At 42.8% G+C, this 15,297-nt stretch overlaps 1 protein-coding gene across 1 annotated transcript in view; it reads right to left on the bottom strand.

Annotated features, from left to right (window-relative positions):
- crb1 (crumbs cell polarity complex component 1) overlaps positions 1 to 15,297 on the bottom strand; it is a 95,904-nt gene that overhangs the window by 13,725 nt on the left and 66,882 nt on the right. Inside the window, exons 10-11 of the mRNA XM_078219044.1 lie at positions 14,832 to 14,997; positions 1,482 to 2,388 (exon numbers count right to left, since the gene is read on the bottom strand). Coding sequence (XP_078075170.1) covers positions 1,482 to 2,388; positions 14,832 to 14,997 — 1,073 coding nt within the window. The remainder of the gene's footprint in view (positions 1 to 1,481; positions 2,389 to 14,831; positions 14,998 to 15,297) is intronic.

Below are 15,297 nucleotides of genomic sequence, written 5' to 3'. Positions count from 1 at the left end.
ACCCAAGCCTGGAATCGAACCCATGTCCCTGGAGCTGTGAAGCAGCAGTGCTAACCACTGTGCTACCGTGCTGCCATGGTACCCATGGTACTTCTTGCAAGAAGGCCAACAGTCAGATTGAGTAGGTGAATTTCTAAGTTGATGCAATTGTCTAGAATGAATCGTCAACTGGATAACAGTGCAACTTGAGAAGAAACTAATAGTTATGGACAAAACAAAGGAAATATATTGGCTACGATTCTCCCATCCTGCTGAGCTAATTTTTTAACACAGCGGGCTGGGGGAATCTTGCAGCGGGCGATGCACAGGACTCGCACATGTGTTCCCGCCCTGATAGCGTTTTCCAACGCCGGATTTCCAGCGGTGTCTGCTCTGCGCTGGAAATCAGCGGGGACGTGCAGAAGTAATTTAGACACTAGTTTAAATATATTTTAAATGTGATTAGTGGGTCCAGGGCTGAAGTCTCTGGGCCCTCTAGCCTCTTCCCCCTTCCCACCCCCCTACCTCACTGCCAGAGTGGTTCACTCCAGCGGGGTTTAGAATAGCTCCCCGCTAATAGGGAACTAGCGGACCGACACTGCTGGAGTGAAGGGGGGGTAATCGGGGGTCCCCTAGAGGGTCAGGCGACGGGGTGGTAGTCCCCCCAAGGGCACTGTAAAGTGCCAGCTGTGCCTCCGGCACTGCCCAAGGGGCAAAGTGCCGATGCCCATGGGGCACCTTGGCACTGCCCATTATCCATGGGGCAGTGCCAAGGGAGTGGGGCATATGGGGATGTGGCCCAGGGGCCTGATGGGGACGTGGCATTGGGGGCGATCGGTGGAGGGTGGAGGTCCCGCTGCCACTCTGCACAGGGATCGTTGAGGGAAGGAGGGAGGCCAGCGATCGGAGCGGGCTGAGGGTGTGGGGGGGGGGGGGAGCGTCAGCCTGCTGGGGAGTCGGCACTCCATGGGGGTGTGGTAATTGTCAGTGGGAGTGGGGGGGGGTTGGGGGGGTGCAGAGGTTGTTGGGGCTGGGCCTGTGGATCCGGGAATAGTCAGGGGGGCAGCGAGCGGGCCGTGGAGGGTTCAGAGGGCCGAGTTGGGGGTGGTCGCGGGTTGGCCAGCAATCAGGAGGCCATCAGTGCGGAGCCACTGCGCATGCGCTGACCTTGGCACTGACAGATTGGTGCATGCGCAGTAGCCCACTCAGCGCGCTGATATCAGCCTCTCCAGCGGGAATATGCCCCACCCCCTGAAATTTCATGATCTTCACGCTGGTGGGCTCTGCAGTGCACAGAGTGTGGGAGATTCTTCTCTGAGCTCCCGCTGAGAAAAGCAGCGTGAATTTCTCCAGTTTTCACTCAAATTCGACACTTAGATTTTTTTGGGGGAGAATTCCGGCCATTGTTTATTTTTAGATTAGTCAGCATAAAAGACTGTGCTGCAAAGTAAAGAGTAGGTTAGGTTTCACCATTGTTAGTTTTACAATTAATTTCTACTTACTCACAAAATCTTCCGGTGAAGTTATTAGGACAAATACATGAGTAACTGTTAATGGCATCAATGCACGTAGCTCCATTTGTACACCTGTGCTTTTGACAGTTGTCTATGTTCACTTCGCAATTTGTGCCCTTGAAGCCGGATTTACAAATACATTTGTACGCTGCAATTTTGTCAGTGCAGTTGCCATAAATACAAGGACTTGACTGACACTCATTGATGTTGTCCTCACAGTTGAGGCCTGTCCAGCCTGGAGGACAGCTACATTGATAGTAACTAACCATGTCCTCACACCTCCCATTGTTTTTGCAAGGATTGGATACACAGATGTTCTTCATCGGGCATCCCAATAGTATGGGACTGGAAGATACTTTGATAAATTGATCTCGCTGAGGTTTGATAATGTACATATTATCATTTGCAAAGTATGGTAAGGAGATGCCACCAAGTTTCATTGTGTTCAGGCATCCTGCCAGGCTGCTTCCTTTTTGAGGACCTCCACTTCCCAGATAAATGTCTGTTCCTTCGATCAGAAAGTTTAGGTTTCCACTGGCGACTGTACTTGTTACCATCTCTTCTTTCTTGTCTATCACCATCTGCCACCTGGAATACTGAAGCCAGGGATCTATCATGTGAAAGGTAACTTCGTGCCAGAGACCATCGCTAATTGCTCTTGAGCTGAGTATACTCAGGTTGCCCAGGCTGTTCCCACTTTGTAGCATAAATATTAAATGACACTGCTGGATAGCGACTGTGATAAAGTCGTGCTTCTTTTCAGCATGGAGTATAACAGCATTGGAGTCCCTCGTTCGAAGACTGAATGTGATGTTAGTGAGCTCTCGCTTGATCTTGCCATTTCCTCTGAAAGCCAGGTCACTCTTTTGTCCCTTAAAAGTTGCATTGACAAGACCTGTGTTTAAAACAAGAGGAAGCAAAGTCAGAAGGCCAGTACTGAAATGTCTCAGCTGTGATTCAAACGCAGCATGAATCTCTGTGCGTAATGGTAACATTGGCCCTTACAACCCACAATAAAACAACTTCAGAAATTGAAGACGTTCATTGTTTTGGTTTGAATAATTAGCAAGTACAGCAATTAGTACTTCTGATTTTCACACTCAAATTCATTTTCTAAATCCCAGAATTGGAGGAGGCAAGTTAATCATTCCAACAAACTGAATTGATAACAACTGGTAAAGGCTGAACCAGACTCATTAGTACTGTGCATATGTTGAATTGTATGAGTGCAGCAGCAGCCAATGCTGAGAAAAATCATTTAGACTAATGGCAACATGAGTAGATTAAACCAGTGGAGTAGATTTGACTGATCGAGAGAAGTGCTGGTCCCACAAGGAAATTCAAGAAGAGTAAAGCCATCTTTTGAGCCACTTCTCGCCATAACTCTTATTCCCACGCAGGTTCAAGTGACATTTGGCCCAAGTCCAATTTAGGAATTTGTGAAGGACCCCCATCTCCACAGGTGCCCACCTTGCCTGCTCAAGAGAGCAAGGTCTCAGCCGATGATTTACACTGGCTATTTTATCTGCCTGCTGTCCTATTTGATTTCCTTTCGCCAGCAGACAGATAGATGTAAATTTTGCCTCGAGTTACAGCTGAATGCAATGCATGTAACTTTTTTTGTTTCATTAGGATTGTGAAAAATATCCTTCCTGACAACGTTAACTGCAAACAATTTCAATAGTTTGAATTATTTGAATATAAAATTGGACAATTGCACATGGGGAATGAAGATCAAGCATGGTCCTCAGATATGCTGGGATTAGAGGCCATCAGATAATTGAACCTCGGGTGAAAAGATAATTCAGTCTGTGTTTTAAAGACTTTCTATTTTGAATGCCAGTAGTCACATTATGGTGACTTTTCACACTGTAATTATATCCTCCTGGCACTGCAGTTCCACCACTGGGAAGATTATATGTAATCACAGCTTGACAGGTTTACAGAGGAACTTTCACATATAAATGTGGACGTGGGAATTCATATGAGAGAAAATTGACAGCAAGTGCATGCAGATTGAAGATTTTCAATGTTAATTAGATATGAATATTTTGTGAATATTTGGTTGCTCAAGTCTGCAAGATCTCTTGTAACATTGCTAGAAACTCTCACTAAATTCTAGAATCTTTAATAATTACAACATTTCCTGCAGCAAGAGGTTTTGGGCTCAAAGCAGGCCACGTGACAATTACTGCCATATGACATGTTTTAAATTCGTGTTTTGACAGCACACCAGACCTGGTTATTTGTTCAATGGTCCTGGTTCTCTCCAGGCATATTTTGGGTTGTAGGTTGGTTCTAGATTAGGGGAGGCGATAGCCTCAGAGTATTATCACTCGACTATTAATCCAGAAACTCAGCTAATGTTCGGGGGACCTGGGTTTGAACTCCACCGTGGCAGACGGTGGAATTTGAATTCCATTTTTAAAAAAATCTGTAATTAAGAATCTGCTGGTGATCATGAAACCATAAGGAAGGACTGTAGAAAAAGAGGTAATCCGCCATGGATATCTAAGGAAATAAAGGAGGGTATCAAATTGAAAGAAAAGGCATACAAAGTGGCAAAGATTAGTGGGAAACTAGAGGATTGGGAAAACTTTAAAGGTCAACAGAAAGTCATGAAAAGAGCTATAAAGAAAAATAAGATGGATTATGAGGGTAAACTAGTTCAGAATATAAAAACAGATAGCAAAAGTTTCTACAAATATATAAATGAAAAAGAGTGGCTAAAGTAAACATTGGTCCTTTAGAGGATGAGAAGGGGGATGTAATAACTGGAAATGAGAAAATGGCTGAGGCATTGAACAGGTATTTTGTGTCGGTCTTCACAGTGGAAGACACAAATAACATTCCAAAAATTGATGACAGGAAGGCTATGGCAGGTGAGGACCTAAAAACTATCATGAACACGAAAGAGGTAGTGTTGGGTAAGCTAATGGGGCTAAAGGTGAACAAGTCTCCTGGCCCTGATGGAATGCATCCCAGGGTACTAAAAGAGATGGCGAGGGAAATAGCAAATGCACTAGTGATAATTTATCAAAATTCGCTGGACTCTGGGGTGGTTCCCACAGTTTGGAAAACAGCAAATGTGACGCCACAGTTTAGAAAAGGAGATAGACAAAAGGCGGGTAACTATAGGCCGATTAGCTTATTTTCTGTAGTAGGGAAAATGCTTGAATCTATCATCAAGGAAGAAATAGCGAGACATCTGATATAAAAATTTTCCCATTGGTAAGACGCAGCATGGGTTCATGAAGGGCAGGTCATGTTTGACTAATTTGGAGGAATTATTTGAGAACATTACATGTGCAGTGGACAATGGGGAACCTGTGGATGTGGTGTATCTGGATTTTCAGAAGGCATTTGACAAGGTGTCGCACCAAAGACTGCTGCCTAAGATAAAGGTGCACGGTGTTACGGGTAATGTATTAGCATGAATAGAGGATTGGTTAACTGACAGAAAGCAAACAGTGGGGGTAAATGGGTGTTCTTCTGGTTGATGATCAGTGTTGGGACCACAATTGTTTACGATTTACATAGATGATTTGGAGTTGGGGATCAAGTGTAGTGTGTCAAAATTCGCAGATGACACTAAGATGAGTGGCAGAACAAACTGTGCAGAGGATGCTGAAAGTCTGCAAAGGGATATAGATAGTCTAAGTGAGTGGGCGAGGGTCTGGCAGATGGAGTACAATGTTGATAAATGTGAGGTCATCCATCGTGGTCGGAATAACAGCAAAATGGACTATTATTTAAATGGTTAAAAATTGCAGCGTGCTGGGGGTCCTTGTGCAAGAATCACAAAGAGTTGGTTTGCAGGTGCAGCAGGTAATTAAGAAGGCAAATGGAATTTTGTCCTTCATTCCTAGAAGGATGGAATTTAAAAACAGTGAGGTTATGTTGCAGCTGTATAGGGTGCTGGTGAGGCCACACCTGGAGTACTGTGTACAGTTTTGGTCTCCTTATTTGAGAAAGGATATACTGGCACTAGAGGGGGTGCAGAGGAGATTCACTAGGTTGATTCCGGAGTTGAGAGGGTTGGCTTATGAGGAGAGACTGAGTAGACTGGGGCTATACTCATTGGAATTCAGAAGAATGAGGGGAGATCTTACAGAAACATATAAGATTATGAAGGGAATAGACAAGACAGAAGCAGGGAAGTTGTTTCCACTGGCGGATGAAACTAGAACCAGGGGGCATAGCCTCAAAATAAGGGGGAGCAGATTTAGGACTGAGTTGAGAAGGAACTCCTTCACACAAAGGGTTGTGAATCTGTGGAATTCCCTGCCCAGTGAAGCAGTTGAGACTACCTCATTGAATGTTTTTAAGGCAAGGATAGATAAATTTTTGAACAGTAAAGGAATTAAGGGTTATGGTGAGTGGGCGAGTAAGTGGAGCTGAGTCCACAAAAAGATCAGCCATGACCTTATTGAATGGCGGAGCAGGCTTGAGGGGCCAGGTGGCCTACTCCTGCTCCTAGTTCTTTTGCTCTTATGGTCGATTGTCAGAAAAACCCACCTGGTTCACCACTGTCCTTTAGGGAAGGAAATCTGCCCTCCCTACCCAGTCTGGCCTCCATGTGACTCCAGAACCACAGCAGTGTGGTTGACTCTCAACTGTACTCGGGCAACTAGGGATGGGCAATAAAATGATGGCCAGCCAGCAACGCCCATGTCCCACAAATGAATACAAAAAAAGGTTCAGGGAAAAAAATAGTCAGGGATCCTGGAATTTGCAAGAAATTATAACTGATCGGTCAAATATTCTTTCATCACCTAGCCTTCAGTGCTAATTGCTGCAATATGGATGAGCCTGTTAATGACTTCTGGTGTATATTAGTGATGTGAAATTGGGCCCTAAGGCATTGGATTTTGGAACAGGTGAGATTTACACTTTTATGTAACCAGCAAGCAACTATTTTCATTGTACACAGGGCCACAGAATTCTACCAACCTAAATATAATGACTTTGAAGGAGAAAAAAGTCCAAAGATGTGCGGATTAGGTTGATTGGGCCTGCTAAATTGCCCTTTAGTGTCAGAGGAACTGAACTAGCAGGGTAAATACATGGGGCTACGGGGATAGGGCCTGAGTGGGATTGTTGTCGATGCAGGCTCAATGGGCCGAAAGGTCTCCTTCTGCACTGTACGGTTTCTATGAGATTGAACTTGGAAAGCCAAGCCAGAAAATCAATTCAGTATCTCGGTTTCAGGGAAGTGGAATAACCTGACAGGCCCTATCAGGATATTTGACATATCCAAGGCTGTGCTAGTGGCGTGTTGGAACTAAGTATTGTAAAATTAGATCCATGTACCCAGTGTTCACCGAGCTGCATTTTGTCATATGGAAATTTGCTAAGTTTTCTGTGACACGCAAACAAGGTGAGTCTGATTAAGATCTTTAAATAATATGCAAATAGATCCCACAGCAGACTTTTCTGGTTTCCACTGCTTTCTCCCCATAGCATAGCTCACCGCTCTGAAGTAAGTCCATGACTATTTAGCAGAAATGGCCTTGAGATATAAGCTTCCTATAAATTGGAATTTTCAACGTCAATTGCTGTTTCATGTTTCTGTTTGCATTTCTGCATTAATTCCTGTACCTTTAAAGATGACTTACAGCCATCTTAAAACGGCAATTTTATTTGCAGTGGCAAAATTATGAAGATCAGAATTTCTTTGTAGGTTCCAATAGTGTTTCAAGCCGTGGAGGAGGAAGATGAATTTACAAGAGGAAAGAAGGCAAATGCAATTACATCTTTGGTGTTACATACGTATTTGTTCTTACACCAGAACCTAACGTTTTTTAAAGTTTAAAGTTTTTTAAAGTTTTTAAAGTTTATTTATTAGTATCACAAGTAGGCTTACATGAAGTTACTGTAAAAATTCCCACATTCCAGCGCCTGTTCGGGTATACTGAGGGAGAATTTAGCATGGCCAATGTTCCTAACCAGCACGTCTTTCAGGCTGTGGGAGGAAACTGGAACACCCAGAAGAAACCCACACAGACACAGGGATAACATGCACACTGCACAGACAGTGACCCGAGCCAGGAATCAAACCTGGGTCTCTAGTGCTGTGAGGCAGCAGTGCTAACCACTGTGCCACTGTGATTTGTAGATTGAGGTCGGCTTACATGTATATCTCAGAAGAAACTGTTTTTCACTAAGGACACTAAATTATGTCACCACTTTGACATTCACTTGCAGACAGCACTGACGGCAAGGGTGGCGCTTATGATTACAATATCAGATATTGTATTAAATGTTTGTTTAGCTGGATTCTTCCAAATCACCATAAGGAACATGTGCTTAATTGGTCAGGCTGTTACGTATAGATACATCAAGCAATATGTTGTGGATGTGACATGACCATTTTTTCACTACCTAGCAATGGTCTCCGGCCACCTTACATTTAGTTCAGAAGGCACCAAAGTTTTACCAGGTGGCATCATTCCTAAGAGTGCAGTTGATCCTCAATGGCATACCACCCAGGCATAACACAATCGCCCAGACACAGGGTACAGTTTTCTATTCCATTAATATCCCGTTTCTATTGGGCCAAGGTAACATTATAAAGCAAGTGAATATCTGATATCCTGGATACACTGACGATTACTTTGTATCTGTTTCGATTGTGCCGAGATTATTTGAAGGCAGAGGGAATCTGGAATGTAAATAAAAGGAGGCACATGCCTTCAGCTGAATTGGTGTTGACTGCAACACTGGCATGTTGAAGCAAAGGTTCAATTAGTAGGACAGATCATTGGGTTCAGCTGTGTACTGCAGCAAAGCTGTTATCAATCATCACCATCTGGTAAATGTTGCACAATTTCATAGTAAGAAAAGGAATAAGAATTCAAGCCAACCCACTGCCAAAGAAAAACTATGAGGAGGAAGAATAATGAGAAGGTGGAGAAAGGTGACGTGAAGTCAGGAAACATGGTGCCCCAGTCAAATGTGGGTTGGATAATCTTTGCACTCTTCCCAATGCCTGTAAACCTCTCCTGACATTTGCCACAAAGTGCTGCGTACCTGGGGAACTGCATTTAATCTATCCACCACTTCCATCTAGACAGCTTGTAGAAAGGTGTTGTCCTTCACAATCATTTTACATTTCCGATTGGTTTTCCTTTTTTTTCTCTCCCTTTTATGTGCTGTTTATTATTTTTTATTAATTCTTTCCTCGCATGTCTTTTCTCTGCTGTTTCACTCCATCTCCCTTCTATTGCTATCTGTTTCCCATCTATTTATTTCACCGTCTTCTTTCTCTGTCCCTCTTCCTTTTCTTCATTTCCATTGCTTTGACTCTGAGGATAGCATGGTAATTTCCTCCCTCAGTTAGGAGTAACCCACTGTTGCTGCATGACATCCAGAAGTTGCCTGACATTACCAACTAAATCTTTTGTATATCCTCTTTGTGTATATCATAGAATCCTGACAGTGCAGAACGAGGCCATTTGGCCCATCGAGCCTGCACTGACAACATTCCCAGCCAGACCCTATCCCTACAACTCCACGTATTTACCCTGCTGATCACCCTAACCCACACATCTTGGGGCAATTTAGCATGGCCGATCTGCCTAACCTGCACATCTCTGGAGTGTGGGAGGAAACCGGAGCACCTGGAGAAACCCATGCAGACACGGGGAGAATGTGCAAACTCACACCCGAGGCCGGAATGGAACCAGGGTCCTTGGTGCTGTGAGGCAGCAGTGCTAACTACTGGGCCACTGTGCTGTATCTGCAGGGAGACCAGATGTTGAGGAAATACTGTGGAAATTTTAAATTTTAAATAAATCAATGTCTGCTGTTGTCATTTTGGCCAGAAAATCCATGACTTTGAGAGCAGACTTCCATCCTAAGTTTGTCACTGGTCACTAGAACAGCTACATGCTTGACTGAGACTTAGAATCATCAGCTCCTCACCTCAGGGAAGAGTTTTATTCCTGGTCTTGTGAGGTAGAAATTTCAGCTACCTCATAAGGTCATTGACGTAAGATCTGGGCCTTTCCAGTTCAGGAGTTCCCACTCTGAATGCAAAGTACTGGCAATGGGAACACTACTTAGTGCTTTCTTGATTGATGTCGGCAGGTGGTGAGGCATACAAGATATTCCCTCAGGCCTCTGAAGGACTGCTTCTACAGGCTTCATCCCAGAACGTTTGCTGGCAACAGTGATGGTGAGGACAATCTCAACCTTTCTGAATTCGGGGAAGTTGGTGAGAAAACTTACAGAAACACTGAACTTTGTGAGCCTTTCCAATAACCATACTTAGACTTGCCATTTTGTAGGAGTTCTCAAAATAAGTTTTAAAAACTGCATTATAACAATGCACCAATACGTCCAGTGGAAATCAGTTGGCCAAATTGGCCAACAAATCAAGCTGTGTACTTTGGTTCAATAGACTCTAATGTCATGGAGCAATGGCTAATTCACTAACACAGATAGAAGTCCTTTTGCTTAGAGTCATTGAATGCTCAGGGCAATTCTGATAAGATATTTTGAGGTTAAGAAGGGTAGAACAGAAGATAGGAAGAGTGAATGAATTGCATCATTGGTTTTTCAAGAGCATTGAGGTAATGGAAGAACCCAAGGGTTAATACACATGAGAAGTTCCTACAATGATCATTGGGATATTAATTGGGTTTTTAGCTTTGTCGAAGGGTCATCCAGACTCGAGACGTTAGCTCTGTCTCTCTCCACAGATGTTGTCAGACCTGCTGAGCTTTTCCAGCATTTTCTGTTTTTGTTTCAAATTCCAGCATCCCCAGTAATTTCCTTTTATTTTATTGTACTGGGATAAAAATGTTTGTGGAAGAGAGGGAGATTCAATTTAAGGTGCTTGCAGGATATTTTTGAGAAATTTGTTCTCTGTCTCTTTAGATTATTGAAATAAATCAATAAATTAGCTATTCAGAAAAGAACAAAACCTCATTCTCATCTTTTTCAGGAATCTAGATAAACAAGAACTCGTTCCTCTGAAGCATTCAACTAAATTGTAATATATTAATTGTTAGTAATTGACAAACACCAATCTTAAGTACCCGGGCATATTTTTAATTCTAGCACAAGTAGAAAGTCACCCGCCTTACTGAAGGACATGATCATAATAAATATTTATTCATGGCACTGTACATGTATTTAAAATAAACTGAGGCAACTCTAAAAAACAGAGAGTAAGTTTTATCTACACTATAATGGACAGCAAACACTTTAAGGGTCATGGCTTTCGCAAATGGTGTTTTATGACAGACTGAATCATCAGCATCTAATTATAAGACTAATTAGCTGGTGGCAAAGTGGAGAAGGTCGTCTTACATGAGGGAAGGTCAAGGGTTTTACTGTTAATTCAAAACAGCATAACACCAAACATGTGCAGTTCATCTAGGGGGCCCAAGATATGTCGATATTTTAGGAGCCAAGCACTAAGTGTCCTTAAGTGTAATAATTGGTGATATCTTAGGGTAAATGCTGATTTGTTGAAACCTTAGTCATTTTGAATGAAAATGTGTATCGATATGAAAAAAATATTAAAATAATACACGCGCGCACACACACTCACCCTTCTCAAATTTTCCTTGAAAATCTGGAGAGGTAACCTGAGTTTTTTCATATTTTGATGTGATATAAGGGGTGGCATTGTCCAGCCATTACCGCCAGCAGGATCCTCTGGTCCTGCTGACAGTGATCCCCGCCCCCCCCACGCCCCCTACGCAGGGAAGGTGCAAAAGAGAGCAAACCCGCATGACAGTGGTGGCGCCAGAATACCCTGCCACTAGCCAATGGCAGATCACCGATGGCAGACCATCACCGCCGCCACAAAGCACACCGCGAGGGAAGGTGGAAAATCCCACCCAATACAAAATCCTGGAACAGTCCAGTGTAGAATGAGGCTATTCAGTCCACGGAGTCTGTGCGGGCTCTTTCAAACAGTAATGAAATGTGTCCCACTTCTCAACTCTTTCCCCCCCTCGAGCCTGCTCAGCCATTCAATAAGATCATGGCCGATCTGATTGTTACCTCAATTCCACATTCCAGTTTTGGAGAAGGATCATTTACATCTGAAATGTTAACTCTCTTTCTCTCCATAGATGCTGTCAGACCTGCTGAGTTTATCCAGCATTTTCTGTTTATATTCCACATTCCCGCCTATCGCAATAAGCTTTCACTTCCTTGTTTATTAAAAATCTATCTCTGCCTTAAAAATATTCAAAGACTCTGCTTCCACCCCCTTTTGAGGAAGAAAGTTGTAAAGACTCTTCACTATCTGAGAAAAATAAATCTCATGTCATCTCCGTTTTAAATGAGCCCTTGTTTTTCAACAGTGACCCCTAGTTCAAGATTCTCCCACAGAGGGAAACATCTTTTCCACATCCACCCTGCCAAGACCCCTCAGGATCTTGTATGTTTCATTCAAGTCACCTTTTACTCTTCTAAACTCAAGTGGATACAAGCCTAGCCTGTTCAACCTTTCCTCATAAAAACAACCTGCCCATTCTAGGTAGTCATCTCATAAACCTTCTCTGAACTGCTTTCAACGCATTTACATCTTTCCTTAAATAAGGAGACCAAAACTGTACACAGTACTCAAAATGTGGTCTCATCAATGCCTTGTGTAACTGAAGCATAACCTGCCTACATTTGTATTCAAAAGTATTTATCTAATTTCCTAATGAAGGCTGCTATTGAATCTATATCCACCCTGCTATCAGATGGTGTAATCTAATTCCTAACCACATGCTCTGCTTCTTTTGCAAACCATCTTAAATATTGCATCCTCCAATTATTGACCCTTTAGCCACTGGGAACGGTTCATCTTTAATCACTCTAGCTAAACCCTTTATGATTTTAAACACCTCTCTCAAATCTTCTCTGAACCTTCTTTGCTCCCAGGGGAATAATCCCAGCTTCTCCAGCCTTTTCCCATAGCTATAAACCGTCATCCCTCGAACTATTCTAGCAAATCGCTTCTGTGCCCTCTCTAAAACCTTCATGCTCTTCCTAAAGGACATTGCCCAGCATTGGCCGCAATACTCCAGTGGGAGCCAAGCTAATGTTTTATATCAGGTTTGCATAGTTTCCTGACTTTTGTACTGTGTCCATTTTTAAATCCCAGGATACCATATGCTTTAGAATCCCTACAGTGCAGAAGGAGGCCATTCAGCCCATCGAATCTGCACTGCCTCTCCGAAAGAACACTTTACCCAGGCCCACCCTGCAGCCCTATCCCCGTGACCTCATACATTTACCATGGCTAATTCACCTAACCTATACATCTGTGGACACTTAGGGACAATTTCAGCATGGCCAATCCATGTTTTGTTAGCCTGACCTGTCACCACAAAGGTTTGTGCACAAATAGCCAGAGTCTCTCTCTCTCTCTCTCTCCTTGCACCTTCAATTAAAATCAAAAAATACCTGACATTTTAACATCAGAAAAAGGTACAACATGAAAATGCAGGAAGCATTCTGAATGGGAGAAAATGAGGGATTTATAAATTGGATAATATCTGATAAAGGAATGTCCGATGGCACCACTTATTCTGATGTATATTTGAGAATGAAAGCAATATGAGTACTGGAGAGGGTTGGTGATGAGGAGGATGCCAGGCTGATTTGGGATGTGACATGATTCCAACAGGTTTTCTGGCCTTTTGCCCCATTACCAAAAATTCAAAATGTTGGGGGATAAGTACTTCTTGCAGTCATACTGAATAGATTATCGCAGAGTAGAGGTGGTCATGATGCCATTTCCTAACTGGGGAGCAGGAATTGCTACTATTTCCTTTTTATTGCATTTATTGCCATTGATTCCTCCTCTGCTTCAGCCCAATCAGTGGCTTCTATAAACAGACCATTCATCTAAGTTTTGTGGAAGTTGACACTCATTCAGTGCCAACACACTTGGAAGGAGAACTAAACCCTCCCCTTTGCCAATGTGGACAGTCATGTTCATTGTCTTTTGTATGTGCATTTCCTTAATATCTCCTCTGGTGGACTGAGCTACCACTAGCAGAAGCAAAATTTGGTTCACTTTGTGAACTGTTTTACTCCACAGTGGAGTGAAACATACAGGACAACAGTTATGCTCAATATATCTAATTTCAATTGGTATAAAAAAACACAATACTATTCCACTTAGGTGAGTTGTCTTAGTTAAATTAAACCGAGTAGCTTTCCTGTATTCTATTCTGCAGTCCCAGGATAGAACCATTCCCACTTAGTAGCCTCTTGTTGTCTAACTTCCTGTGCAACCTTGTTTCCAAAAAACAGACTGAAATTGTAATGTCTTTGTTCTTCTTATTAAAAACCTTTCTCAAAGGATTTTCCAATACCCTGATGTGAGGTGTCTTTCTGAATATCCAGACAAGCTAATGAATCAACTATTATTCAGCCTCTGGGAAAAGCGTCTTCCGATTTAGCATATTAACCACCACTCATCTGACGGCTGCTTTGTTTTTTTTAAAAAATAGCACGAATGTGCCTTGCTTTTGAAATCACCGACATTAAGAATAAATCAATATCCAAACTCTTTCTTTGGAAAAACAAACATGGCCGAACAGAATTCAGAAGCATGTCAAACTGAGTTGTACAACTAGTGAACCTCTCTTTCCCACTGCCTGCACCCTACTGCCACCCCATTCCCAGTATAATCCTGTTGAGAAGCCAAGTGCCACTCCAACATTCCTGGTCTTCCACAAGAATTATCCTCAGGAGCTGGCTTAAAGGATTCAAGCAGCCACTTCCTTTGTGAAAATGACCTCTAACCCTGAAACTTGGGATTAGGCCAACACCAGGCCAGACTAGCAGCTGCACGTCCTGCATTGGCTCCCTTTGGGCATCGGAAAGAGCTCAAGAGATTTCAGGCCCAATGAGTTTCAGCAGTTGAGATATAATCGGCTTATCCAACTTGTCCTTTTCGGTTCAAAATTCTTTGTTAAGAATAGAGAGCAGGATGTCCGATTAATAATATGGATAAAAGCAAATTACTGTGGGTGCTGGAATCTGAAACTAAAAGAGAAAATGCTGGAAAATCTCAGCAGGTCTGGCAGCATCTGTAAGGAGAGAAAACAGCTGACGTTTCAAGTCCAGATGATCCTTTGTCAAAGCTTTGACAATTTCTCTTCTGGATTAACAAACTGGTTTGTATGTTCTCGTTGCAGTTGACCATCCTTATGTAAATATGCAATTTCAGAACCATGACTTTTAGCCTGTATTTCATGCACTTGTTGCTTTTGCTACACCAATATAGCTACACCAATATAGCTACACCAATATAAATGTTTTCCAAGAACATATCTGTTGAAATACAAAAATGCTTGAAAGCTGTCCACTTACAATCAAATCCGTCGCTGAGTGTTTGGCATTCCGAGAATAGCGGACATGGGCTGAGCTGGCACCACTTGACTTGGTTGCAAGTTTTTCCTGAAGTATTTGAAGGGCATTTGCATACAAAGTCGTCCCAGATGGAGGAACAGGTTCCACCATTCAGACATGGGTTTGGCTGGATGAAAGAAAGAAACAGAGGCGCGGTATTATAGAATGGAAAATGACGTTTCACAGACTAAATCTTTGACATTGAATCTAAGAGTTCAAAAAAACATATGTAAAAGCAAAATACTGCGGATGCTGGAATCTGAAACGAAAACAGAAAATGGTGGAAAATCTCAGTAGGTCTGACAGCATCTACAGAGAGAGAAGAGAGCAAATGTTTCGAGTCTGAATCATAGAATCCCTACAATGCAGAAGGAGGCCATTCGGCCCATCGAGTCTGGCCCATCCCATCTAGGCCCTATCCCCTTCA

Source organism: Mustelus asterias, chromosome 8, assembly GCF_964213995.1.
Source record: "Mustelus asterias chromosome 8, sMusAst1.hap1.1, whole genome shotgun sequence".
In the NCBI taxonomy this organism is placed as follows: Eukaryota; Metazoa; Chordata; class Chondrichthyes; order Carcharhiniformes; family Triakidae; genus Mustelus; species Mustelus asterias.
This window is presented reverse-complemented; position numbering and strand designations above follow the sequence as displayed.